The sequence below is a fragment of the Psammomys obesus genome, unplaced genomic scaffold, assembly GCF_907164565.1.
Source record: "Psammomys obesus unplaced genomic scaffold, mPsaObe1.curated_primary_1811, whole genome shotgun sequence".
In the NCBI taxonomy this organism is placed as follows: Eukaryota; Metazoa; Chordata; class Mammalia; order Rodentia; family Muridae; genus Psammomys; species Psammomys obesus.
The window spans coordinates 10,268,935-10,295,188 of NW_026591598.1; the positions used below are offsets into that span (position 1 = coordinate 10,268,935).

The 26,254-nt window shown below is 41.4% G+C and overlaps 1 protein-coding gene across 17 annotated transcripts in view; it reads right to left on the reverse strand.

Moving 5' to 3' along the window:
- Positions 1–26,254, reverse strand: part of Epb41 (erythrocyte membrane protein band 4.1) — a 140,186-nt gene that overhangs the window by 45,610 nt on the left and 68,322 nt on the right. For 12 of the 17 annotated variants that reach the window (XM_055611028.1, XM_055611034.1, XM_055611027.1 and 9 more), the window contains exons 6-12: positions 23,966–24,041; positions 22,456–22,674; positions 15,764–15,851; positions 11,889–12,041; positions 8,911–9,008; positions 8,043–8,215; positions 585–772 (exon numbers count right to left, since the gene is read on the reverse strand). In XM_055611028.1, the coding sequence (XP_055467003.1) occupies positions 585–772; positions 8,043–8,215; positions 8,911–9,008; positions 11,889–12,041; positions 15,764–15,851; positions 22,456–22,674; positions 23,966–24,041 (995 nt within the window). The remainder of the gene's footprint in view (positions 1–584; positions 773–8,042; positions 8,216–8,910; positions 9,009–11,888; positions 12,042–15,763; positions 15,852–22,455; positions 22,675–23,965; positions 24,042–26,254) is intronic. The other 5 variants (XM_055611033.1, XM_055611031.1, XM_055611039.1 and 2 more) reach the window with 1 other exon arrangement.

Genomic DNA, 26,254 nt, shown 5'->3' on the forward strand with positions numbered 1-26,254 from the left:
CTAAACATAAATAAAAGATTAGCCCAGTTATGATTTCTTGGAGATTTGCTAATTAACTGGTGGTGTACTGTGGTTTTTCAACACAGTACAGTAACTATGGGTTTACTCAACTCAGAGGCATAATAAATCTTCTCCATATCTAGCTGTTTACTGTCTAAATATCTGGGCCGGAGAGATGGCTCAGCAGTTAAGAAGGGTACCTGGGTTTGATTCTCAGCACCTACATGGTGGCTCACAGTCTGTAACTCCAGCTGCAGAGGATCTGATGCCCCCTCTGACCTCTGCAGGCGCCAGGGATGCATGCGGTGCACAGACAGAAATCCAGGCAAAATACTCATACGTATAAAATTAAAAATAATCCTAAAAAAATCAGAAAAGATTTAAATAGCCATACAAATGTGCCTTATGCAATGTCTGCTTTTTAAAAATCAAACTCTACAAAAATATAGAAGAGGTTGATGAGAGATGATTCCTTTCAAGAAACAATGAGAAACAGCAACTTTGTTGGGAGCCTGTAGGAGTCAGCTGCTCTGAAACATCTGTAGGTCAGGTTGTGTGTTCTACCTAAAGTCTTTAAGACATACCTTCCACGCTTCTGTAGGCTCAGGCTCCACCTGCTCAGACGGCTTTTCTTCCCCCTTCACCTCAACCTTCCCAGCTTCCTTTGGCGTTTTTTTGGCAGGTGCCCCTGGTCCTTCTGTGACCTGACTCTGAGCAATGGCTGGTGCAGAGGTGGGCCGAGGACTTCGGTCTGTAGATTCAGGAGCTGCTGCTACGAGGAAAAGGAGGAAGAGATGAAGGCAAGTGTCACTCTCCAGACCTTAAAGTCACAGGGAGAAACTGTGAATCCAGAACACTCATGAATGTTGCAGTACCCTGTATCTATCATACAGAAGGCAAAACACAAACCATTAGTGCTTTTCAAGGTAGATGATGACAACAAGATAAAGGCGCCGTCAACAGAGAAACCAGGACATCTTAATGACTGTTTCATAAATGCCGAAAAAAGAAATCAAAACCCATTTAACTTATATAGTCTGTTTTGTTTTGTTTTCTAAAACAACAACAACAACAACAAAAAAAAAAAACATGCAGTAAAGGGTAGATTCAGGATGGCTTTCCCAATAAGCCTTTATTTATTTCAAAAAATAAATATCTGTTTATTTTTAGATGGCTTCAGGAATCTAATTTAGGGGGGAAATGACGCCTGCTTTCTTTTTGTTCTGTTGTTTTCTACGAGCCTATACAGAATGATTACAAAGCAGCTTGATAAATGGCTCTTCTGATAAGACAGGGACTACTAGTAGATAAGTGTGAAGGCAAATCTTTGAGTCAGACGTTCTCCTTTAATAAATCATTTGATTAACATTAATTCAAAAAATTCTGGACTTTTACCCAAAAACAAAGCATAAATTAATCGAGCCCCCTAACCACCTTACCAGCCCTGTTCTCTAAGGTACTTAGAATACTGGCTCTCAACCAGGGTTGATTTTTTCCCCACAGGGCACCTTTGACAATGTCTGGAGATCTTTTTGGAGTCATCTGGGGTGGAGAGAGAAAGGAGGTGCTGACATCTAGTGCACACAGACAGAGATAGCTGAGTCTGAGGAAGCCTAGTTAGGGGAGAAGCCTGCCTGGGCCACTTCTGAGAGAATTAACAATACTGGCTGACAGTAAAAACCTCTGCACAGAATTAACTGCTGCTTGGGTTTGAACTATTTGGCATCTGCTTTAGGTAACTTAAGTCATAACAGGGCTTGGGCTATAGCTCAGTGATAGGCTGCTTGCCTAGCATGCAGGAGACCCCCAACATCACAAAGTAAAACAAGAAATAACCATTATCTTTAGTTTTTTAAATCTTCATTCTTTTCTTTTAGTATTTAAAAGAAAATGTCCATGCATTTTTTAGTAAACCTTTGTAGTAAGTTTGTGGGGTTTTTGTTTTGTTTTGTTTTGGCTATTTATTTATTTTCAAGACAAGATTTCTCTGTGTAGCCACTGGCTGTCTTGAACTCACTTTGTAGACCAGGGTGGTCTCGAACTGACAGCAATCACCTACCTCTGCCTCTCTGAGTGCTGGGATCACAGGCCACCACCCCTGGTTTGTTTTGTTTTTGCTTTGTTTTGTTTGAATGTGATTAATCTTGTTTGTTTTTTGTTTGAGAGAGGGACTTCTCTCTATAGCTCTGGCTGTTCGGGAACTTAGTATGTAGATCAGGCTGGCCTCGAACTCTAAGAGATCTGCCTGCCTCTGTCCCCTAAATGCTGGGATTAAAGGAATGTGCCATCACACCTACCTTTAATATTTCATTTTAAATTTTTATTTAATTAAAAAGTTTTTATTTAATTTTATCATCAGTGTGTCTGTGTGCACGATGTGTGTGTGGAGGAGAGAGTCTACAGCATGTGTGTGAAGTCAGAGGATAACCCTGGGCAACTGATTCTTTTCTTCCACTTTGGAATCAGGGATTGAGCTCAAGCTGTCAGGCCTGCAAGCCAAGTGGTTTTACCCACTGAGTCACATCTCAAGGGCTCTGATTTAGTATTTCAGATAACAGACCATATCATCCTTACTTGAACTGAGACTTTTAGATTTTAATACTCTTTCATGAAAACCTCACAATTTTATTGTGTACTCTCCTTCCTCTTCAGACTACTGAAGATAATTTATTCTGATACATTTAGATTTATAAACTGTAAAAGTGAAGCAAAACAAAGGAATTTTTAAAGCCAGAACAGACTGAAAACTGGAAAGTTACACCTATCTTATACATATTACACCAAGAAAGAAATGCATATTATCCTGCAATGATCTCCAGGGAGAGATTTCTCAGAGCATGCCTAGCAAAAGAATAGAGAAATGCAGAGCCTCTTGCAATAACAGATTTGCGGCCGCTTGCAAGCCCCTGCTGCTAATGGTGCTCTCAGCTAGTCTATGCAAGAGTGGCAGACGGCAAAGCAGACCTAACAAAACAAGCAAAATGACAAAATATTTTTCTCACAGTTGTGTTAAAGCCTCACATTACATGTGTATTCACACCTCCTCTCAAAGAATTAATTCAACGCTGCCTGAAAGCAGAGAAACATAGCCCTTGCTTTCACCATGTGTTACTCTGCCACACGAATTTGGTTCTAATTTAATACTAATACTGCAGAGCCAAACAACTTATGTCTTCAGCACTCCTACTGTGCATGGGAAAGTAGATACAGATATGAAAACTGTAGACACAGAGCTGGTACTAGTTCAGAAACTGGAAAATACCAGTTATAGTGAACATCCCACACTAGGAAAAGTAACAAGAAACTGGCAAGACCCAAATCATGAACCTCATGTGTGAGCCTCAGTCACACACAGTGGTGCTGGGGAAAGAGACTTGGGTTTCCTGCGGAATGTGGACGGTACTAACTGTACGAGAGTTGGGAGAGAATACTCAACAGACAGAGGAATATCAATAACTTCTAACATCATACTTCAGTCCTTATATTTATTTTGTTATGAGCTAATATTATTTCAAGAACATGTTGGGCAAAAATTAATTGCGCACCCAGTGGCATACAATTCAACCGAAGGATACCACTCAGGAGCCCTGGAGAAAGGCAATTTTTTTCATTTTCGTAGTAAGGAGACAGAAAACTATAGATCACAATAAATATGGTAGGGTTTAATTTTTTTAAGCTTTATTGGGATGTAACTTACATATTGTACCGCTTACTCAATTAAGGTATAAGTCAATGTTTATTAGTACATTAGTGATTGATTTTTGAGATGTTTTGGCTTGGGCTGGGGAGGGGACTCAGCTGGCGATGTGCTTGTGGGCAGGTTCTCAGCACTAGCTAAGGACACATCTGTAAGCTTCACCCTGGGTGGGAGAGCAGATCCCGGGAGCTCACTGGCAAGCTAACCCAGCACACTGGTGAGCTCCAGGTTCAGCGAGTGACTGTCTCAAAACATAGGTGGAACGCAGTCAAGGGAGACACTTGATGTCAACCTCTGGCTTCCATGTGCACCCGCCTACACGAACATGTATGTACAACACATCTACTCAGCCCACGTGTGTGCACTGCTATACACTGCTATAATTTATGGCAGAGCACTTGCCTAGCACGCCTAAGTTCTGGGGCTTGATCCTTTGCACCAGGAAAAAGATAAATGATACCTGGCGTTGAGCATTATCACTTCATTTGCTAGCTATTGCAAGATTCTGGAGTCCATATAGAACACGTAACTTCAAAAAGTCAGTGGCTTCCATTTCTGAAGGTTCTGATCAAAGCGCTGGTGCTGACACTCACAGTTTCCATTTATCAGGCCACTGCTGGCTGACAAGACCAGAAACAGAATGGGATGAGGCGCCATTATTTTATAATTATGAGTATTGGTGTGTGTGTGTGTGTGTGTGTGTGTGTGTTTGGGTGTGTGGAATCCCTGGAGCTGGAGTTGCAGGCAGTTGTGAGCTGCCTGATGTGGGTGCTGGAAAATGAACGCTGATTCTCTGCAATAGCAGTGCCTGCTCTCACCCACCAAGCATCTTTCCAGCTGTAATTACATTTTCTAAGGAAAGTGATGGGCTGGGAAAATAGTTTGGTGCACAAAGGTGAAGACTTCAGCTCAAATCCCGAGAATCCACACACGCTGGAACAAGGTGTGCATCTCTCACCTTCGTGCTCCCTGGAAACAGAGACAGAATCCCTAGAAGCTCCTGTGCTAGCTAGCCTGGTGTACACAGCAACGCCTTCTGCTGCCCACATGCATGTGGTTGCTAAGCACATCCACACCTGCCCACCCCCACACATGCACATGCATGACTTGTAATAATACAAGTCAAGACAAATAAAAGGAGAGCGAACCCACTAGGGAAAGTCTTCAACGGCTTAGACCAGCGCCTCTCAGCCTGTGGGTCTCAAACCCTTTGGCAAACCTCGATTTCTGAAAATCTTTACATTATGATTCACAACAGTAGCAAAATTAAAGTTATGAAGTAGCAACAAAAATAACTTTATGGTTGGGGGTCAGCACAGCATGAGGGTCACAGTATTAGGAAGGTTGAGAACCACTGACTGAGAGTAATATCTAAAATACATACTAAGTACTTAATAAATATAAACCATTAGCAACTTTCTTTTTTTAAAGATTTATTTACTTATTATTTATACAGCGTTCTGCCTGCATGCTAGATGAGGACACCAGAGCTTACTATAGATGGTTGCGAGCCACCATGTGGTTGGCTGGGAATTGAACTGAGGATCTTTGGAAGAACAGCCTGTGCTCCTAACCTCTGAGCCATCTCTCCAGCCCCAAACTATCAGCAACTTTGATTCTTTTCCTTCTAAAAGGAGGGAAAGGAGCGAAAAGCATACCTAGGTCTAGAGGGAAGAAAGCTCAGCAGTTAAGACACTGGCTCTTGCTGAGGACCCCAGTTGCGTTCCCAGCACCCACACTGGTCAGCTCACCACTACCTGTAACTCCAGATCCAGAGGACCTAACACCATCTTATGACTCCGAGAGCACCCACATCCATGTGCACACACCCACATACAAACACACATACATGTAATTAAAAATAAAATAAAGCACTTATCTCAGAGGACAGTCCTGGCTTCTGTTTCTACTTCTAACTAGCTTTCTGACTTTGGCAAATTGCTAAGATTCTAAAATTAAGAATGATTAGGGAGTGGAGAGAAGACTCAGCAATTAGGAGCCCTGGTTGTTTTTCCAGAGAACCCAGCTTCAATTCCCAGCACCCAAATGATGGCTCACCACCGTCTATGGCTGTTATTCCAGGGGATCCGACTCCCTCATACAGACATACATGCAGGCAAAATACCAAAGCACATAAAAATTTCAAAAAATGATAAGAATGATAGCTATCAGTAGACAACTATCTGAAGAGAACAGAAAAAAAAAAAAAAAAAAAAAAAAGGTTCAATGAAAGTGCAAAGAGAAGCTGCCAGGCATGGTGGTGCACAGCCCAGCACTCAGGAGGCAGAGGTAGACAGATTTCTGATTCAAGGCCTGCTTGGTCTACAAAGCAAGTTCAAGGACATCCAGGACTACACAAAGAAATCCTGTCTCAAAAAACAAGAAAAAAAAGAAAAAGAAAAAAGCAAAAATATGAGTTGGGATGGCTTAAAACAAAATGTGTAACAGGAAAAAAATTTAAAGTTGGATCTAGTTAAATGGTTGAGCATTTGACTGCATAAAAATCTAGGCAATTAGTACATGTGACTTCTGTAAATAAAGCTTTCTAATTTGTTCACCTTACCAAAGAGCATAAACATTTGGGTTTTTAATTATGACTCTGGGAAAGCAATGGCACATCAGGCACAGTGTCCACAGAGCTCTGGAACCCCACATGGTGGCAAGGCCATGATAAGTGGTGTCAGACTTGGGGTTTTGTCCGCACTCTTTGCATGTTACTATTTGTGAGGTGTCTGACCAAGTCACAGACATCCTGAAAACAACATCCATTTTCATATATGAAAAATAGCTTTAAAAACTCCTCACACTGAAGTTCAGCTGGAGGTTAGGTGACTCATGGGATAAGGAATGAGCTACCTGGGTATCATATGAACACAGCAAAGGCATGAAGGCTGAATGACAAAACAGAACCCTTGTTTTTCTACATCCCAGACTCTTTTCTCTCTGGAGTCTTATCCTAAATGATCAAACCCAGGAGTAAAGTTTTTCTTTTCCATGCCAGTCCCAATAATTTATTAGCAATGCTTTCAGCCCTGCTTTCAAAATGAATCTCTAACTGCTTTCCACTGTCCACCTCCAGCTGTCATCATCTCACACCCTGGGTCAGCCTCCATCCTGCTTGTGGTTTAACCCAGGGCAGGGGCAGCCTTTACTGCCCAGTGGCCAGACGTAGCAACAGTCAGGGTCACCTCACTCTTCCCAATAGTTTCCAACTGTAATGAAGAGAAGCCTAACGTCCTTCCTATGGGCCTCCAGGCTCTTCCATAGTCTGGCCTCTTTGGCTGCTCTGACCACACTTTGTATTCCTCTCCCCCATGCTCACCAAAATCTACATCTGGGCTGTTCAGCCATTGTCACAGGCAGCTTGCTTAATTCTGAGTCAACATCACGACATATATTTCCATTGGCACAAAATGTTCTATGGGACAGGCAAAGCTCACTCCTCCCTTCAGGAATATGTACTGGCTACTCTTTCATCCGGAGTGTTTCATCTAGGCTTTAGGATGGCTAGCTACTTCTCACAGGTCAGGTTTTAGCCTTCTGAATTTAACTGGATCCTAATCTGAAACTGTCCCTCCATCTCCCATTCCAGGGACACTTTGCACCTCCTTCTCTCATCTTATTTTCATAGCACTCACAGAAACCTGAAGTTATTTTGTCTGTTTCTGTTTCCACCTATGGGATGAAATTCCATGAAGATGGAGGCCATGTCTGATGCCCACAGCAGTATCTCCAGGGAACAACACTAGGCACATATGAAATGCAAAACAAACAACTGAACAAAGCAAAAACTAAGTTAAATATGAGTTAATATAAATCTACTGGTATCTATACAATACTGCCCCTGAGTGAAACGTCACTTCTCATTTTCTAAAGATAGTTTTCTTAACTATGTTTTTGGGTTTTTTGTTTGTGTGTTTTTGAGACAGGGTATCACTATGTGGCCCTGGCGGCCTGGAGCTCCTGTCTAGGCCGCCACAGAGCCTAACCTGCCTCTGCCTCCCAAGTGCTGGGCATGCTAGGATTAAAAGCATGCACCCCTCTCCCAGCTTGATTTTCCTAAGTCTGAATTAGACAATAGTATCCCTTTCACTTTATCACTGAGGTTCTTCATAAATTGGGGATAGTTGGATTCTTACAAATAATCATACTTGGGTATGGTGGCATGTTTGTAAACCCAGCATTCAGGAGGTCAGAACGACACTACAGAGCTTGAGGCCAGTCTGAGACATAGTAAGCCCTTACCTCAAAACAATGGAAAACAAAACAAAACAAACAAAAACCCTTACTCTTCCTTGACCTTCCTCTAAAGACGACAATAATATTAGTAATATCTAACACAAACCTCCATCGAGGCTCCGGGATGCCCGCTTGCTTGCTGTCCGCTCAAAGTGTGGGGCAGGCCTGTCAATCAGAGCACTGGCTTGCCTGGTCTGTGCTTGAGTCCGGCCACTGTACCGAAACTTGGATCCCAGGGCAAGAAATTTGCTTTTGGGGATGGTGTCTGTAGAAGTCAGTCTGGGAGAGAAAGACCATAATAGTTGTGTTACTGTTTTATTGCAATATTTTATTATTGTGACTATAAAACTAAAAATCAAACCAAAAATAAAAACATTTCTAAATTTTTATGGTTTATTTTAATAGTTAAGAGATTTCTAGTCAAGCATTCCTTATTGTAAGTCTATGTCATATCTCAAGCAACCAGAATTAATTTAGTTGGGACTTATATTGAAAACATTGTTAAGTCTCTATAGATAAGGTTTTATGGTTTTCAAAAAGCCTGATAGCATTGCAGAATTTCTATTACATTCCTGAAATGTTTTCATTGTTTTACAGATACAGGAAGTAGAGACACCCCAAGAAGAAGTCACTTGCTTAAGGCTACAAAGCTATTAGGAGGTGGGGCAGTAGCAATCTAAGGCCAGGACAAGTTCAGCTGCTGTGGAATCGACCAGAGCCTCTAGCAAGCACCTGGTCTCCCTCCTTTCTTCTGTTGTCCCGTTACAGAGCAGGGAAAGGCAGTCTGGGAGTGCTGAGGGATGCTTTCCAACCAAAAGTGGGAGGAACTAGATTCACTGTGTCTTGATTAAGTGGCTCTCACCTGAGCTAAGTAAAATGCCAGCCCTACAGAGAAGAGATTTTCAATAGCAGGTTCAAAATAGAAACGTGCACAAATAATGTGCCTTTGAGAAATACTTGAGTGAGAACAATACCTGAAAAATGTGTGATGTTCCACACAGACTTTCCATAATTTCTTAGCTGCTCGGTAACTGGGAAGCTTGAAGCCAATGGTACTTTCATATTGTTCTTGCTGTAAAGATACAAATAAACATAAAACGTAAGTATTATTCAATTATAGTGACACAGAGCCATAGAAATATGATACCATTAAAGAAATGTTTTTAAATACAAAGAATGCCTAGGGATTGGAGAGATGGCTCAGTGGTTCCAGAGGACTGAGATTCAAATCCTAGAATCCACACGGTGGCTCAGAACCATCTGCTGCTCCATTCCTTGGGGATCCAACACCCTCTTTTCCGTGGGCACTAGGCAGGCATGTGGTGCACAGACATACATGCAGGCAAAACATCCAGACATACAATATTTTTTTAATTAACAAAAAGTTACATTATTTTTTTTTTTCTTACTAAAAGAAATCTCACGGAGGGAGGCTTTTTCCAAAGCAATAAGGCCAGGAAAATAATCCTATATTACTTATGCATCGTCTTTGTTTTCTAGAACACACATAATACATGGTATTCTTCTGAGGCATACTTTCATCAACTTTTGACTGTCTAGAAATGCTTTTCCTTAGTCACATACCTGCATTTGTAACTTTAGATTACTCAATAAGCAGAGAATGAGACATCCAGTAATTTCTCCAGCCAGTCAATATTATTATGCTTATTGCATAATTATGCATGAGAGTTAAACATTTGTCTCTAACCAGATTTCCTTCCTTCCTTCCTCTCTCTTTCTCTCTCTCTCTCTTTGTGTCTCTGTTTCTTTTTTTTCTTTCTCCTTCTCTCTTTCAGGGTCTCACTACATTACCCTGGCTAGCCTGGCTATGTAAATCACAGAGCTCTGGAATTAAAGGTGTCTGTCTCCTTGTCCAACCCATATTCTTTCATTTCTTAAAACTGGCAAGTGAAAATTACAAGTATTGACAGTGTTCACATGTTTGGTGCATGCACATATTGTAGAATAACCAAATGAAGCTAACTGGCTTTGGACTAAATCATGAGTCTGTGCGTGGTGTGTGTGTGTGTGTGTGTGCGTGTAGAATGCTTAAAAGTCAACCTCTTAAGAGATTTTTGTGGGGAAGTCAGTGCTGAGGGTTCAACCCAGGCCTGACACACACCAGCGCACCTCTCAGCCATTTTTAAGAACACATTCTTTTGTAACCTATGGTCATCACATAGTACAATAAGTCTCTGGCACTTATTTCCTTGTTCTTGAATGATTACAAGTGTTTTTTTTTTTTTTTTCCCGGTGCTGCTGGGGTTACTGAAACACATACTTTTGGTCTGGCCTCTGTTTCCACTTGAAGCAAACCTTTTAAGATGGAAAATGAAACATTTTCTCTGAGTGCTGTTATTGCCAGCAACAGTATGACTAAACACTACAATTATAATTTTACACATGAAGAAACTGAGGTCAGAGAAGTTATCTGCTCACTCAGCTACAAAATGGCACAACACTGTACTGTAGTCATAGCATGCCACTCTTCAGAATCCTGCTGTTCTCAACCAATCTGAGCAAGAATTAAGTTTTTCACTATATACTGGAAATTGAGACTTCAAAACCAAGGACGTCCCATATCATTTATTAATATTTCTGTGCATGTGCTTTTTAATGCCTTCCTGTATTAAAATGGAAACTGGTTGAAGAATGGCATCCTTTTACTTACTGTTATATTTCTAGTCCCTAGAACAGTCACTGACACAAAGAAACTGTTTAATAAACATTTCGTGGTTAGCTGGGCATGGTAGCACATGCCTTTTAATGTCAGCCCTAGCAGACAGGGCAAGCGGGTCTTTGCGAGTTCCAAGCCAGCTGGGGCTACACAGTGAAACCCTGTCTGAAAAGTTCTTTGTTCTTATGAGTCCTGGGTTTGGAACTTTGAGAGAAGATACCGACAGGCACTTGCACAGGTAAATGATTTTGGTATGCAACAGTGTTTCAAGGCACATCCAGAATTGCCAGGCTGAGGCAGCACCACTTTTCACCAGCAGATGGTGATAGACACACACAAAGCCACCTTCCATTGGCATGGGGCTTCTCTCATTCCATCTTCAAACTGACTGGGACAGAAAAGTTATTCATCTTCTTGAATGTAAGGACACCTAGCTTCCGATCTTTCCAGAGTTTCTTGTCTAGGAAGTGGCAGAGAAGAACTTAGAGCTTGTAAGAAAATGTCCCGGGCTGGAGAGAACTCAGTGGCTATAGCACACACTGCTCTTACACAGGGCCCAAGCTCGGTTCTCACCACCATGCCAGGTGGCTCACCTCCAGCTCCAGGGGTTCAGTGTCTCTTGCCTCCTGCGCACCTACACTCATGCACACATGCCCAGTCTCTCTCTCTGTCCCTCTCTCTCTCAAATAAATCTCCAGGGCAGCCAGAGCTACAACAATAACCCAGATGGCACCCAGGAGACAGAGGCAGGCACATTTCTGAGTTCAAGGCCAGCCTGGTCTACAGAGTGAGTTCTAAGACAGCCAGGGCTACACAGAGAAACTCTGTCTGGAAAAATAAAAACAAAACAAAACTTTAAAAATTAACTTATATTTAAACAATTAATTTTCTGCTGTACCATGACAGCTTTTCAAAATAAAAGCTAAAACTAGATGGGTGTATCCTGAAATTTGACCACCAATAACTAAGCTGTTTTTGTTTTGTTTTACAGTGTTAAAGACCGTTCTCATGTGGCCAGGCTTGGAAGTCCTGGTCCCCCTTTCTCCATCTCACAAGTGCTAGGATTAGCTACATGAGGACTTCTTAGATGACATAAACAGGAAAGAAGGAAGGAATGTTTCATTCATTCATTCTACAACAAGGTTTTTCTATGTAACTCAGGCTCACCCTGCTTCAGCTTTGTGGATGACCAGCACAGGGAGTGCGAGCATTTGCTACCATGCCCAGCTAGAAGGGATGTTTGCTTTGGGAGAAAAGAGACTTAAATTTGCGTACCTCTCCAGGCCGGATCTTGATGAAAAAGCTGCTACGTTTGTAAGAAATCTTTAGCACTTTGGGCCAAGGAAAGCGGTTAATTCTCAACTTATCTTTGTAAACCAAAAGGCCACTGGAGCAGACTCCTAGGATGATATCCACTCCCTCCAAGTCCTGAAAAAGAGAAGTGCCCGCATTTCACTTGAGTGAAATATTTAACACATTATTGCCTGTTTGAAGAGATCAACAAACCGCAACCAGTTACAAAGTGTACAATAAAGATAAAACTTAAAGCAGTCACCAGCCACTGGAGTGTTCTGTCTAAGTTAGGAGACAACCTTAGTAATCCTGCCAGGCAGCATGGGTAAGTTATCACTATTAGGCCAGTGAGATGGCCAAGCAGATAAAGGCATTTGCTGCCATGCCTGACAACCTGAGTTCAAGCCCCAGAATCTACAAGGTAGAGTGAAAAAACTCCCACGTTGTCCTCTGATCCTCACACACCCATTGTGACACGTACATGTTACTATTGTATAAAGTTAGCATGAGAGATCTGACAGTAAAAGAGTGATGTTAAGTATATTAACTTCTAAGCACTATTCCTAAGCCTGGAAAGGACACAATATTAATGTACCTAATTATTAAGAAAAACTGATGATATGATCATTTATCTAGTGAAGTAATCAAATCCACAGTTAAATGCTACCAAAGTTAAATGTTTCCTACTTTTTCCTAAGAATGACTATAAAGAAAATTATTACCTAAATGTGTTATATACAAGAATTACAGAGATAAATCACATTCGGCTTCAATTCAGTGACTATACAGCTGAGAGTTTACCAGGAGATACCCTCTTACACTTTTAAAGCTGACAGGTTACAACTATCCTTTTTTTTAAGTTTAAGAATTTAATTAATTAGTTAATTAATTATGGGCGGGCACACACCCGGCACAACTTAAGTTCTATGGGGTTGGAGGACAACTTGCTGGAGTTGGTTCTCTCCTTCCACCACACGGGTCTCAGAATGGAACAGCTCGCCAGGCTTGGCGCCAGATCCCTTTACCCGCTGAACCAGCTTGTGAGCTTGCTTTCTCTTTGACGACATTATTTAGAGGAACACTTCGCTTTGCAACATTTTGAAAGCACACATGCTATATGGCTGCATCCACGCCTGACGCCAGTCTCCATCAGGAAATGAGACGTAAACCTAACACACTTGTCCTGGAAGTGCTCCTGAGCTGACGCTCTGAGATCCTGACAGCGCGACACGGCTTCATGGGAGCCAGTACCCAGTGCAGAATGACCTAGAGCATAGTGATGGCTCCAGAAAGCCATGTGACTGTGCAATGAAATTTTACTAGAATGAAATTTTTACTAAATTTTAACAGAACGTAAACATAGAATCATAAGACATTCAGGGAAGGAGAATCCTAAAAATCATCCACAGGTCCAAGAGAGACCAGATGCTTGAATGTCTGTTTCTAAATTTCTACCAAGTGATTTTTTTGGGCTTAGTCTGGAATAAATAGAGTGAAAGAGCTAGTTCATTATTCTCTAAGATAAGTCTATCACATCTTTGAAGAGTTCTGCTAAACCACTTGTCACTCTGAGGTAAAATGTAGATTTTCTTGTAGTTTCCATATTGATACATTATATATAGCAAGTTTGTGGGGGGGTTTTAAAGATATATTTATTTATTCCTACAGTATTCTGCCTGCATGTGTGCTGACATGCCAGTAGAGGGCACCAGATCACATCATAGATGGTTGCAAGCCACCATGTGGGTGCTAGGAATTGAACTCAGGACCTTTGGAGAACAGCCAGTGCTCTTAACCTCTGAGTCATCTCTCCAGCCCCAAGTTTGTACTTTATTCCTGGACACCATCATTCAATCTCTTCAGTTCTGAAATTTCATTTATTTGAAACAGGGTCATATGTATCCCAGGCTGTCCTCAAATTTCCTATATAGCCAAGAAAGATACTGAACTTCTGATCCTCCTGCCTCTACTTCCCAAGGAAGGGCTTCAATCACACATGAGCAACAACACATCCAAGTTTATGTGCTGGTGATCGAACCTAGGACCTCATGCATGCTAGACAACCGCTCTACCAGCTAAGCTCTAAGTACCTCTATTTCTTTACTCCTTACTGGGTGTGGTTTTGTCTACATCACCTCTGGATCAACCCTTGAATCCTTTCTCTTGCAATCTTTGCAACACCCTTGGCCATTTTAGTAGCCACTTAGTAGACAATCAACTTGAATTACTTAGGCAGGCCTGTGATTAAAGCTTAAGCTTCTGACTCTCCTAACCCAATAGTTAGCTCTCAAAAGAGCTACGGTTCATCAAGTGTGCAACTCACTTGGACAGTTTTTCACACACACTGCTGAGCTCCTCCCCACTTAGATCCTTAACTCTGGGAGGGACCTGAAACATTTATTCCAGCAAGTTCCTATGTGGTGCTAAATGCCACTGACCCAGAGGCCACACTTAGAATCATTGGCCCTGGGGAATGGTTCTGATTCAGGCTTTGTTAGCATTATTTGGAATGGTCATTATATCTGGAGCTTCTGAGCCAGCCTATAAATCTGGGCAGAGCTCTGCAATCTGCATATTTAATAGACACCCAGGTGATTCTTAGGGGAATAACACTCCCTGTGAAACCAAAATACCCCTTGCTGCCTCACTGGATTTTCAGATGTAACTTTATTTTAGAAAATGCAAGTTATTTTCTCTAGATATTCATATTTTTACCTTTACAATGTTTTGGTTGCAAATTTTTTATGGTGAAAGTAGTAAGGGGTAATTGGATTGATATCTAGAATTCTAAAAAGAATAAAATAAAAATTATCCATTCAAGTTGGGCATGATGGCACAGGCTTTTAAACCTAGCAGAGGCAGAGGCAGAGGCAGAGTCAGGTGGATTTCTCTAAGTTCAAGACCAGCCTGGTCTACATAGCAAGTTATAGGCAGGCCAGGACTACATAGTGAGGTTCTGCCTGTAGCCCAGGCTTGTCGTGCACTCTTAACAATCTTCTTGACTCCAGAGAACTGCCTCACAGGTATGATCTACCACACCCAGCTTCCCTTCCCTTGTTCCTCTCCCACACTCCTTTGCTTCTTCTATTTCTTTCTTCGTCCTTATTTTCCCTTCTTCTCCCATTGAGAGAGTCTTGCTATGTAACCCCCAGCTAGTTTTCATTTCTTAAAATTATTTATGTCTCTGGATGTTTTGCTTGCTGTGTGTCTGTGTACCACATGCTTGCAGTGTCCAGGGAAGCCAGAAGAGGGCATCTGATCCCCTGGAGCTAGAGTGGCTGATGGTGAAAGCTGCTGTGAGAATGAAGCCCCAGTCAGTCCTCTGAGAGGCAGCCAATGTTGTTTATCACAGAACTGGCTCTACAGCTCCCAGACTAGCTTTGAACTCAAGATCCGACTGCCTCCCTTTTGTCATCTAGTGCTGAGATTACAGGCATGTTCCACCATACCAAGAACTGTTTCTCAGGAATGTTTTAAAATACCATAAATAAACTAGGCACAGTGGTGCACGCTGGTTATTCCAGCACTTCAGGAGGCAGAGGCAGCTGGATCTCTGTGTGGCCAGCCTGGTCAACAAAGTGAGTCCAGGACAACCAAGAGAAACCCTGTCTGGAAAACCCAAAAACCAAACAAAAACCAAACAAAAATGGCTAGCCTGGTCGACAGAGGGAGTTCCAGGATAGCAAGGAGCTACACAGAGAAACCCTGTCTCAAAAAACCCTAAATGAATAAATAAAATATCACAAATACTTAAATGTTGTTAAGAGGCATAAGATAAACAAGTATACCATATAAATTAACACATCTGTAACATATGCACACACATACATGTTAACAAAGACCAAAGTCATCACTACCTTTGCTTTATGAAGATCAACTCCATACATGGACAACTTTTTGGCATTCTCAAGAAATTCCAAGTCAGCCTGAGCTGGAGTCATGGACCTTTCACAGAATAAAAATAGAAAATTCAGTGCTAGAGCAGAAAAATTTATGGTAACGACTGAATATTCATCGTACTTTATATAAACACACACACACACACCAACATGTACATATATTTGAGTTCTCAAAGTAATTATAGAATGAGAATCTTCTCACTACTTGAGTCTAAATAATCGAAATAAGCCTTAGAAAATAAAATTTTAAGAAAACAAAATTTTAAGCAAACTCTTAATCAACTGTCTCCTTCAAGCTACCTCATTCGGAGTTGTGCACCCCTCTCTTTAACCTTTTTCTGTGTCACGCATGATCTCCTCCTACTAATTTTCTTGCCAAAGAGATGACCAAATTAAATCCTCAGTACAATTTACACGATCCTCTTAGCTGCCTCTTTTTCTCTATACCCTGAATTGAGTTATTATGGAAATTAAACTGGAGGGCAGCTGATGGCACTGGAGCTCTTGGTGGGGGTAGATTTGATGAAAAGAAATTTTCTGGTAACAGATGGTGTCCTGCCCACTGATCTCAGCAAATAAACTGGCTAATAGAAGCACACTAATAATGGGACTGTTTTCTGTTATTAAGATGTCTTCACTGTCAGGCATATAATGAGTCAGACTTGTTTGAAAACACTCAGTCTCACTGTCCAAACATGCACTGTGCCAATCTCTCCTTTATAACTTTCTTCTCTTTTGAAGAATGTTCTTGAGCCGTTCTGTTAGCTTTCAAGACAAAGACATCACTCATAATGCCACACAATTTGGACCAATTACGACAGTTCACAGTACCAACAAGGCAGCCAGCTCCCCAAGGAAAAGCACACAGACAAGCAACTTTCCCCTAAGACTGCCTAGAGCCATTGAAGCAGCAGGGGTCTCTTCACTTAACAAGGAAAAGTCCCTGCCAAACCCATCTGTCTTTACCCTCATTAAAAAGAATAAAGGATTTCTTGGAACAATAACCACCAAAAGGAGGAAAAAAAAAATCATGTCAGCTATACTGAATAAATGTTTCACAAGCTCTAAAGCATCACACCTGAATTTATCAATTGAAAGTGAAAACAAAGGGGTGGGATCTATATGCAAAGTCGTTCAAAACATCTCAGCAGCCCTTACAACTGCACATATCCTTCCATGTCAGTGAGATGCTCTTCGACTTGGGGTTATTTCCTGTTACTTTGTTTGTTTTGTTGTTGTTGTTCCTATTATCATATGTCAAGAAAGAGGTTCCAGATCACCAGCGGATTAAGAAATCAGAAAGAGGCAGGGGGTTCTAGTTGCATCCTGTGAACTGGAATCCTGATTCCTGCTCTTAGAGTCATGCCAACATGTTTTTCAGCCTCCTCTACAAGGTCCGAATCATAATAATGTCTGTCTGTATATCATAAGGATAATGATGATTTTTTGGTAAATACATAATATGTAATTATCAAGATCAAATTAGCTGTGAAGCTGTGATGTACACGGTAAACACTCACTGAAACTTTAGTTTCCTAACCGCTCAGTGGATCTACCTACAGATCATAAAACAAAATTACAAAAATAATCTGGAGGCACATACAGTGGCACACAGCTGTAATTCTAGCCCTTGGGGTACGGGAGCAGAAGGCCAAGGTGTTCAGGTCAGCACGGGTTATATGGGAAGCTGTCAACTCCTACCCGCACTCCAAAACTCTTCTTTTCTTAAAGAGAGAAATAGCGAGGCATGGTGGCATCCCAGCATTCAGTGAACAAAGGCAGGAGGATCTCCATGACTTCAAAGACATCCTGGTTTACTACATATTGAGTTCCAAGCCAGGCAAAGCCACACAGCGAAACTTCATCTCCAGAGAGATGAGGGTGTGGAGGGGTGGTTAGATCACTTAAATTCATACACAAATTTTAAAACATTAACTAAAACACACAACAGAAGCCTTCTCCTAGTGCTACGGAGATGACTCATTGCATGTTGTGCAAGCATGAGGCCCTGAGCTCAAATTCCCTGTAGCTAGAGTGAAGGCCAGACCTGGCAGTGTGTGCCTGTAATCCCAGTGCTGAAGAGGCAGAGAGACAGGAGGATCCCAGTCTTCCTGGCCAGTTACTGTAGCCAACCAGTGGGCTCCAGATCCAGTGAGACATCCTGACTCAAAAACTAAGGTTGAAGGAGCTGGAGAACTGGTGCAGACAAGGTTCAGTGGGTAGAAGTGTTTACTGAGCAAGCAAGAAGACCAGAGTTCAGATCATAGCGTCCATGTAAATAAAAGTAAGATGACATTCCATGCACACCTATAACCCCAGCACTGAACAGGGCGAGGCAGGAGGATTGTTGGCACTTGCTGGCTGCCAGCCCAGCTGAAAAACAACAAAAAAACATGAGCTGCACGTTCCGTGAGAGACCTACCTCAAAGAAACCAAGGGAAAGATGATGAAGGAGGGCACCAGATGCCCACACAGGGGCCCACTCATCCATTCATGCACACACACACACACACACACACAAAGGTGGAGAGTGACAGAGGAGAACATCCATGTTGCTGTCAGGCTTCCACACATGCTCACACATGCATATGTTATCTGCACACATCACGCACACATTGTACAGTTAACAATTTTTCCTATATTCATTTTTCAACCATAAGGGACATCAATTTGAATGTACATATTCAAACTACATATGTAGGTAACTGCACTTCAACACTGTGGTATGAGGAGGAGTAAAGGGATCTTTGAGGCTTCATTCTTCAAACTATTGACACTTGACATTTGATTAATGCCAGTGCTTTTAACCTCTGAGCCATCTCTCTAACCCTTAATTGCGATTCTTACATCATCTATAATGTAAACGGTTTTCCCCCAAGCCGTAGTAAATTGCCAATCTAATGACCCCAAGATTTCTTAATACTTCCTACAAATAAGGACAGCCTTCTACATAGTGTCAAAACCAGGAAATTAACACTGACACTTACTGCCACATAACCCTCAAACCCTATTGACCAAGCTCCGCCAATTGTTACAGAATGATCCAGCTGCAGAGCATGTGTCTTTAGTCTAATCCGGTAGGATTCTGACTCTTGGGCTTCGGGCCAGTGCTCCACAGTGAGCTGTATTCCCAGTCCCGGGGCCATGTGTCTTTGACAGGAATATCACAGATATGGAGCTGTGCCTGCATCCTATCCTGTGTTCATAATTTCAATTTCTCCCTTCACAGACAATGTCCACGGTATCGCCAGGTTTCTCTGAGATTCTTTGTTATCTCTTTGTAGCTATTAGGGATTTTATGGACATTCTTTTCAAGAAATTTGAGTATCCTGCCATCAAACTATTTACGTATTTATCATTGTGGATTCACAGACTCCAGGCTGGATTTCTTGTTTGCTCTGATGCTCCTCATGCTAGGCAAGTGCTGTGCCACTGAGCAACATCCCCAACCCAGACTCTTATTTTACTCAATGCAATATAATCACTTATCTTGCAAACCTACTTTCCTGCCTACATTGCCTGAGATGTGATCAGTGGGAGCGTCTACAAGGACAATCTATGTCCTTCTAAACATTTTTCATCAATTTTTTGCGCATCTCCTCCCAGCACAGTGCAGAATTAAAGTATGCCAGCATTTATGTGTGTACCTATTTACATCTGTGTCTATAACCATCTGTCTATATACTGAAATCTTGATTGTGCACTGAAACCTCCAGTTTTAATGCAATACCAACAGGCTCTTTTCTCCCTTTCCGTAATTTGTATAACCTTTACTTACAAATTATCCTAAGTATTTTACCTAATTTGATCAATCTTTCCTTTCTTTCACCCAGTATATTAACAAGCTCTCATTGCAGCCTCTGAACTCTCCCCATCAAGATACCTTCTCATCTTCTTATCCTATTTTGACTTTGAAGTCACCACTCTCCACTGCTATCCACATCCAGATGCCCTCTTTCCCTTACTGGGGTTTTGACTAGTTAAGACCATGTTAGACCACTTAGGACTCCTTCACTCTGAGCGCCCATTTAGCTGACCCCTGCATTCTGCCCAGGCCTTATCCCCACCAGGATGCCTTCCTTTTCTGCTTGGACTCTGAATCCCACTCCCCAGTGCCCATGACCTTATGGTGGTTGGAATGAGAATGGCTCCACAGGCTCATACATACTAAATGCTTAGTCAGCAGTTAGTTGGACTGTTTGGGAAGGATGAGGAGGTGTGGCCTTATTGGAGAAGGTGTGTCACTAGGAGTGAGCTTTGAGGTTTCAAAAGCCCATGCCAGTCCCCCCATCCCCTTCTGCAGATCAGCATGTAAAGCTCTCAGCTCCTTCTCCAGCACTATGTCTGCCTGCTTCCCACCATGATGATAGTAAACTAACCCTCTGAAACTGTAAGCTAGCCCCATTTAAATGCTTTCTTTTGTAAACACTAAAAATTTACTCAAATACAATGCAATATCATTATTATAATCATTAACAAATTAAAGCATATTTAGTGGTCTCAGACATTAGTATCTTAGGACACATAGGACCAAATGTAGTGAGTAAATTTTGGGAGCTAGAGAGTTAGATCAGCAGTTAAGAGTGCTTGTTGCGCTTGCAGAGGATCCGGGTTCCATTTTCACCACCAACAGTGGTTTATAACATTCTGGAACTCCACTTCAAGGTCAATCAACACCCTCTTCTGACCTCCATTGGCCCAAGTCACGCACACAGTACATACAAATACATGCAAGCAAAACATTCATACACATAAAATAAATACATCTAAAAAAACTTCTAAAAATAAACATGAAGCCATGTGCGATGGTGCATGATTATAATCCCAGCACTCTGGGAAGACAAATGGAAGGTGGATTGCTGTGAGTTTGAGGCAAGCTTGGTCTATAAAGCGAATCCAGGACAGAGAAACCCTGTCCAAAAAAAAAAAAAAAAAAAAAGACAAAAACAAAAACAAAAAAACCCTCTGATAGTTCTCATTAAACACACGGTGATCCCACAAGAGCTGGGAGACTCAAGAGAAGACTGCTACATGGATTATAGACTTTAAACACCTTATTCTTTATTACAGGTCAGGCGGGATGGCTCACTGGGTAAAGGCACTTGTCATTGGGCCTGAATACCTGAGGTTGATCTGACTCCTGCAAGCTGTCTTCCGATTTCCACACAAGCACAGTGGCATATACATACGAGTGCACACACACGCACAATCAATTAATTAAAATTCTTATTATGGTTTTCATGATTAAGGTCATGAAATAAGACCTCAGGGGCAATAAAACAGAACCAGGTAAAGGTCTCTTATTTGAAGCATCCCAGTCCATGTCATCTATTAGAACAAGCTCAAAGAGGACAGGACGACTCAATAGCCAAGCAGAATACTTGTGTCTAGCACAGTAAACTCCTGAGACTACACTTTCCATTGCTCCTTGACCAATGTAAGCTTTTAAATCTTAACCTCTGAGCTATTTCTCAAGACCCACTTTTTTTTGTTTTTGTTTTTGTTTTTTCAAGAAAGGGTATCCCTGGCTGTCCTGGACTCTCTTTTTGTAAACAAGGCTGGCCTCAAACTCACAGAGATCCACCTGCCTCTGCCTCCTGAGTACTGGGATTAAAGGCCTGCACCACTACGACTTTAAAACTGGGCTTCCAGACCCACTTTTAAATCTTTGTAATACACCTTATTCAGGATGCTATGGCAATACAATGTACACCAATGCCAGGATCGGATTAAAGCAGTTTGTGAAATTTAGCTAGAGTAAGTCATTCAAGTAAAAAATGTGTGTATGGAGGAGGAAATACAAGGGGGGGGGGGGGTCACTTTAGTATTAGATAACAATCTCTGGAATTTTACTATGTGAAAGACATAGCAGTATTGTATTTTATGTTACACACACATTTCCTTTTCTAAACTTACCCATCATCTCATTTCTTCCAATGTAATAATCTCAATCAAGGAACCAGATCAGAGAAATTTTAAGTGCATCAACTAAGATAACAGGGCCAGGACAAAACAGAGGCAACTTGCCTCAAACCAAGGATAAGACTTGCTCTTGTCCATGATGTATCACTACCCAATTTTATTTTCATAAAAAGCAGCAGAGTCCATGAATTTGATGAATACTTTGTAAAATACTTCCAAGGTACCACAGGCCCTGAATACACAGTGTGCACAGAACCCCAGTTAGAAGCTCCTGTCTAAGGATCTTAAGGCGCCTAACACAGAATGTGTTTAAAACCTGAAGTTAAAAAGTTAAGGCAATAACAGTAATAGCTACCATTATTGAGCACCTACTGTGTGCAAGGCCTTGTGATCACTGTCCTCCCCCATTTGTATTATCTCATTTAGTTTTTACCCTACAATGTGATGCCTGTTACTTTGATAACTAACAAAAACAGCAAGAAAAAATTTCAGTAAACCTGGGCACAGAAACAAAAATAAACTTCCATTATCCTGATTAAAAAAACAAACAAACAACAAACAACAAAAAACCTGAGGTTCAGAGGGCTTGAACAATTTTTCCAAAGTCAAACAATAAAGGGAAATGAATTCAGGGTGATTCTTCCTATGGCAAATACTGAATCAATAAACAAGTCAAGGGTTAAAACTCATGGCCAAAATAAATACAGAATATCTAGAGACATGTTCACCTGTATGACTTATGCAATTCCATGACCTTCTCTTCAAGTTCCTTGGTCTGATTTGGAGCCAGTTTAAAGTCACTAACATAATCAGCGCCATGGAGTTCTGGGTCATAGTCTCCCAGCTCAGACTGGATGGTGTAAGAACCCAGCAGGGCTAAGGTGGCAAAGGAACAGGGCAGCCGCCCAGCAACGATGTCCTGCCGAAGCTGAAGACACAGATAGTATCTACATCCAAAAAAGAAAAGATGTGGATGGTTTAGTAACAACAGAAGAGTATGATATCGACAGACAAAAAAGAAGAAGAGGGTGGGGTGGGAGTTGGAGGGAGGAAGAGAGAAGGAAAAGGTTAAGGAAAGATGACATGATAACAGTTCAGTAGAGGCTACTGAGTACACGACTACTTATTGTAGTATTGTTTCTTCCAAAAATATCTAAAATACTTTCATAAAACAAAAATACTGTATGTTGAACAGAGTTGGAAAGCAGCTTAGAAAAAAGAGGAAAAGCAGGAAATATCTGAAGGAGGTAAAGAAACTAGTATCTTATTGCATACCTAATACTAAGTGTGTGTGTGTGTGTGTGTGTGTGTATACATGTGCGTGTGTGTATAATTTATATATATTATATATAAACATATAATTTTTTCCATTTTTATTTTGTATGTGGGTGTTCTACCTGCGTGTATGCCTATGTACCATGTGCACGCATTGTCCATAGGGGTCAGGAGGGTGTTGGATTCCCTGGTACTGAGGTTACAAACAGTTTTGAGCTGACATGTAGTTGCTGGGAATTGAACCTGGGTCCTCTGGAAGAGTAGCCTGTACTCTTGACCACTGGGCCATTGCTCCAGCCCTTCTCTCATTTCAGAGAGATGAAAAACTGAATGCTAGAGATTGTAAATTCCTCAGAAATCAGATCATCAATAGCAAAAAGAGACTTGGGGCGCAGTTTCTTGGCAACCCATCAATTCAATTTAACGAATACTGCTGAGCATCGGCAAGGAAGAGGGCTCCTTGATGACATCACGGACGTGAAAGTGCACAGTGGCACAGTTCACCATACAGTACTTTGCCATTTTGTTTTCTGTTCATTTTTGATAAAATCAAATAAAAATTTTTCATTAAAAATTTAGTAAGTTGTTTTTATATAAGATTTGGTCAATAAATTAAATGAGCTCAAAAGACAGGTCAGTTCATACGGAAGGTTTAAAGGGAAGATAATTATGATTGGGATTTTGCTTTCTTCAACCCTCTGAGGAATACAGGACAGTCTGGTCTTGCCCTCGGAGGGTGGTTTAAGAGAAGACCCGCCCACTATGTGATGTACTCAGGGCTGGCCACTGTCACCTTCAAGCTTTTAGGCTCACTGAAGTTTTTGCAAGCCTGCTTTGAAGAGACCAGAAACTTTGTATTTTAGACTAACCACTTAATGTTTTTCTTCTGTCCTGAGTGGGAAAATTCCCAGAACTTACAACAAGAATTACAGTTATTTATTTAACTGCTGACCAAGTATTTACCTTGTTATGTCTTCTGTTAATTGTGCTGGGTCAGGTGGATAAAACTTCACATTAAATGTGAAATTCCAAGGAACACCTATAAAAATAAACACAGGAATTTTGTTTTTATGTCTAAATTTCTGATTGGAAATACTCAGTTTTCTTTCTTTCTTTCTTTTTTTCTCTTAAATCTTTCTACATATTCATTTTTGTGTTAAAAAAGTCTAAGTAGCACCTCGGAAAGCTAGAAGGCCTCACTTTTTGTTCAGCCTCAGCACAGTCTTCACTGTCATGGATCAGAACCACACAGGCAAAAGCAGAAGCAGGAATAACCCCGCAGGCTGACCTGTTCAGAGCTTGTTTCAGAACTGTGATTTATATTCTGCTCAGAGACATCAGAGGTCAATGGGCACTCTTTTGCAATTTTGACAATATTTATATGTGATTTGTCAACATTATCTGAAGTAAACAAAGGCTCATTTGAACATATGTACACACAATTGAATGGATGTAAAAGAAACAAATTTAAGATAAAATAAGTTCAGCAAAATAATATTGTTTGAGGAAGCTGGGTAAAAACTGCCTATGTATTTTTATACTATTCCCATTTAACTTTTCCAAAAGTCTGAAATTATGCTTAGCATTTTTATTACTAGCTTTAAGGATTTATTTTCCTGTGTATGTATGTGTGCACACACATGTACACAGCTGCTCACAGAGGCCAGAAGAGGTTAGTGGACCCCATGAAGCTACCTTACAGGTGGCTGTGAGCTGCTGGGCATGGGTGCTATCCGAACCAAAGTTAGGTCCTCTGAAAGAGCAGCACGTGCCTTCAACTGCTGAGCCATCTCCCCAGCCCCTTAGTTAATGACTTTTAAGCATGCCTTTCTGGGGTTGAAAGGATGGCTTAGCAAGGATGAGGTGGTAAATTTAAATCTCCAGAACCCATGCGAAAAAGCTGGTCCTGGTAGTGTGTGCCCATAACCCCAGCACTGGGGGAGGGGGGGGGGGAGAAATCCCTGGAGCTTGCTGGCCACCAGCCTAGTCACAGCTTCAGGAAGAGACTGAGCAAGACGGAGAGTCACAGAGCAAGACCCAGAATTTTTCTCTGGCCTTTGCGAGCAAGCGCCACCCCCAGCATACACGTGCATGTGTACCACACACACACACAAGAGTAAACTTTAAAATGCCTTTCTTCTGAGTGGTTGCCACTCATTTAAATAGTCACTATGCCAGGATCTTGCAAAGGTGAAAAGAGACAACTCATATTCTACTTCCAAATATTCTACTAAACGTTATTTCCAGGCATACATCCTAAATAAGGATTTTGGTTTATTTTAACTATAGGTTACAATCCATTGTAAACCATTTTGGTGGAGGAAATATCAGCACTTAAAAATATGAAACATGTAAAAGAAAACATCAGGCTGCCACTCACAGGAAGGATTAGGAATTGTTTGCTGAAATTTTCTTTCTGGTCAGAGTAAGTTTCAAAAATGATATTGAGTAAGAAAAGTTACATAACTTATATAACATTCAAAGGATTTCAATATAGCCATATTTTTAAATAATTAAAACCCAGAAGTAGCTGGATGCAGTGGTGCACACCTATAATCCCAGCATTCAGAAAGGCAGAGGCAGGTGGATCTCTGTGAGTTCGAGGCCAGCCTGGTCTACAAAGCAAGTCCAGGACAGCCAGGGCTACACAGAGAGACCTTGTCTCAAAGAAAACAAACAACAAAACACAGAAGGAACCTGGCAGTGGTAGTGCACACCTTTAATCCCGGCACTCTGGGAGGCAGAGGTGGGTGGATCTCTGAGTTTGAGGCTAACCTGGTCTACAAAGTGAGTCCAGAACAGCCAGGGCTATAGGTGTGAGACACCACACCTGGCTACTTTATCCTACTTTCAACAATCTGGGTTGGAGATAGTTCAGTTGTTAAAGCAGTTCCTTCTAAGCATGAAAACCTTGACTTGCTTGTAAAGAGCCACTACAGGAAAAGGCCGAGTATGGCGGCACGCTTCTGTAATCCTAGTGCTGGGGAGATGGAGACAGCAGATTCCTGAAACTCACTGGCCAGCAAGCTTCAGGAATTCCAAAAAACAAGGTGTACGGTGCCCAAGGAATGGGACCCAAGGTTTCCCTCTGTCCTCCATACACAGGCACATACCTATACACAATCACTCACTTACATACACATATCAAAATAATGTATTTATAGACACTTAGCAAGTACAGAGATATATTCACAAATGCAAACATGAATGTAGTAGGAAACTAAGAGTAACTCAAAACACACAGAAATACGA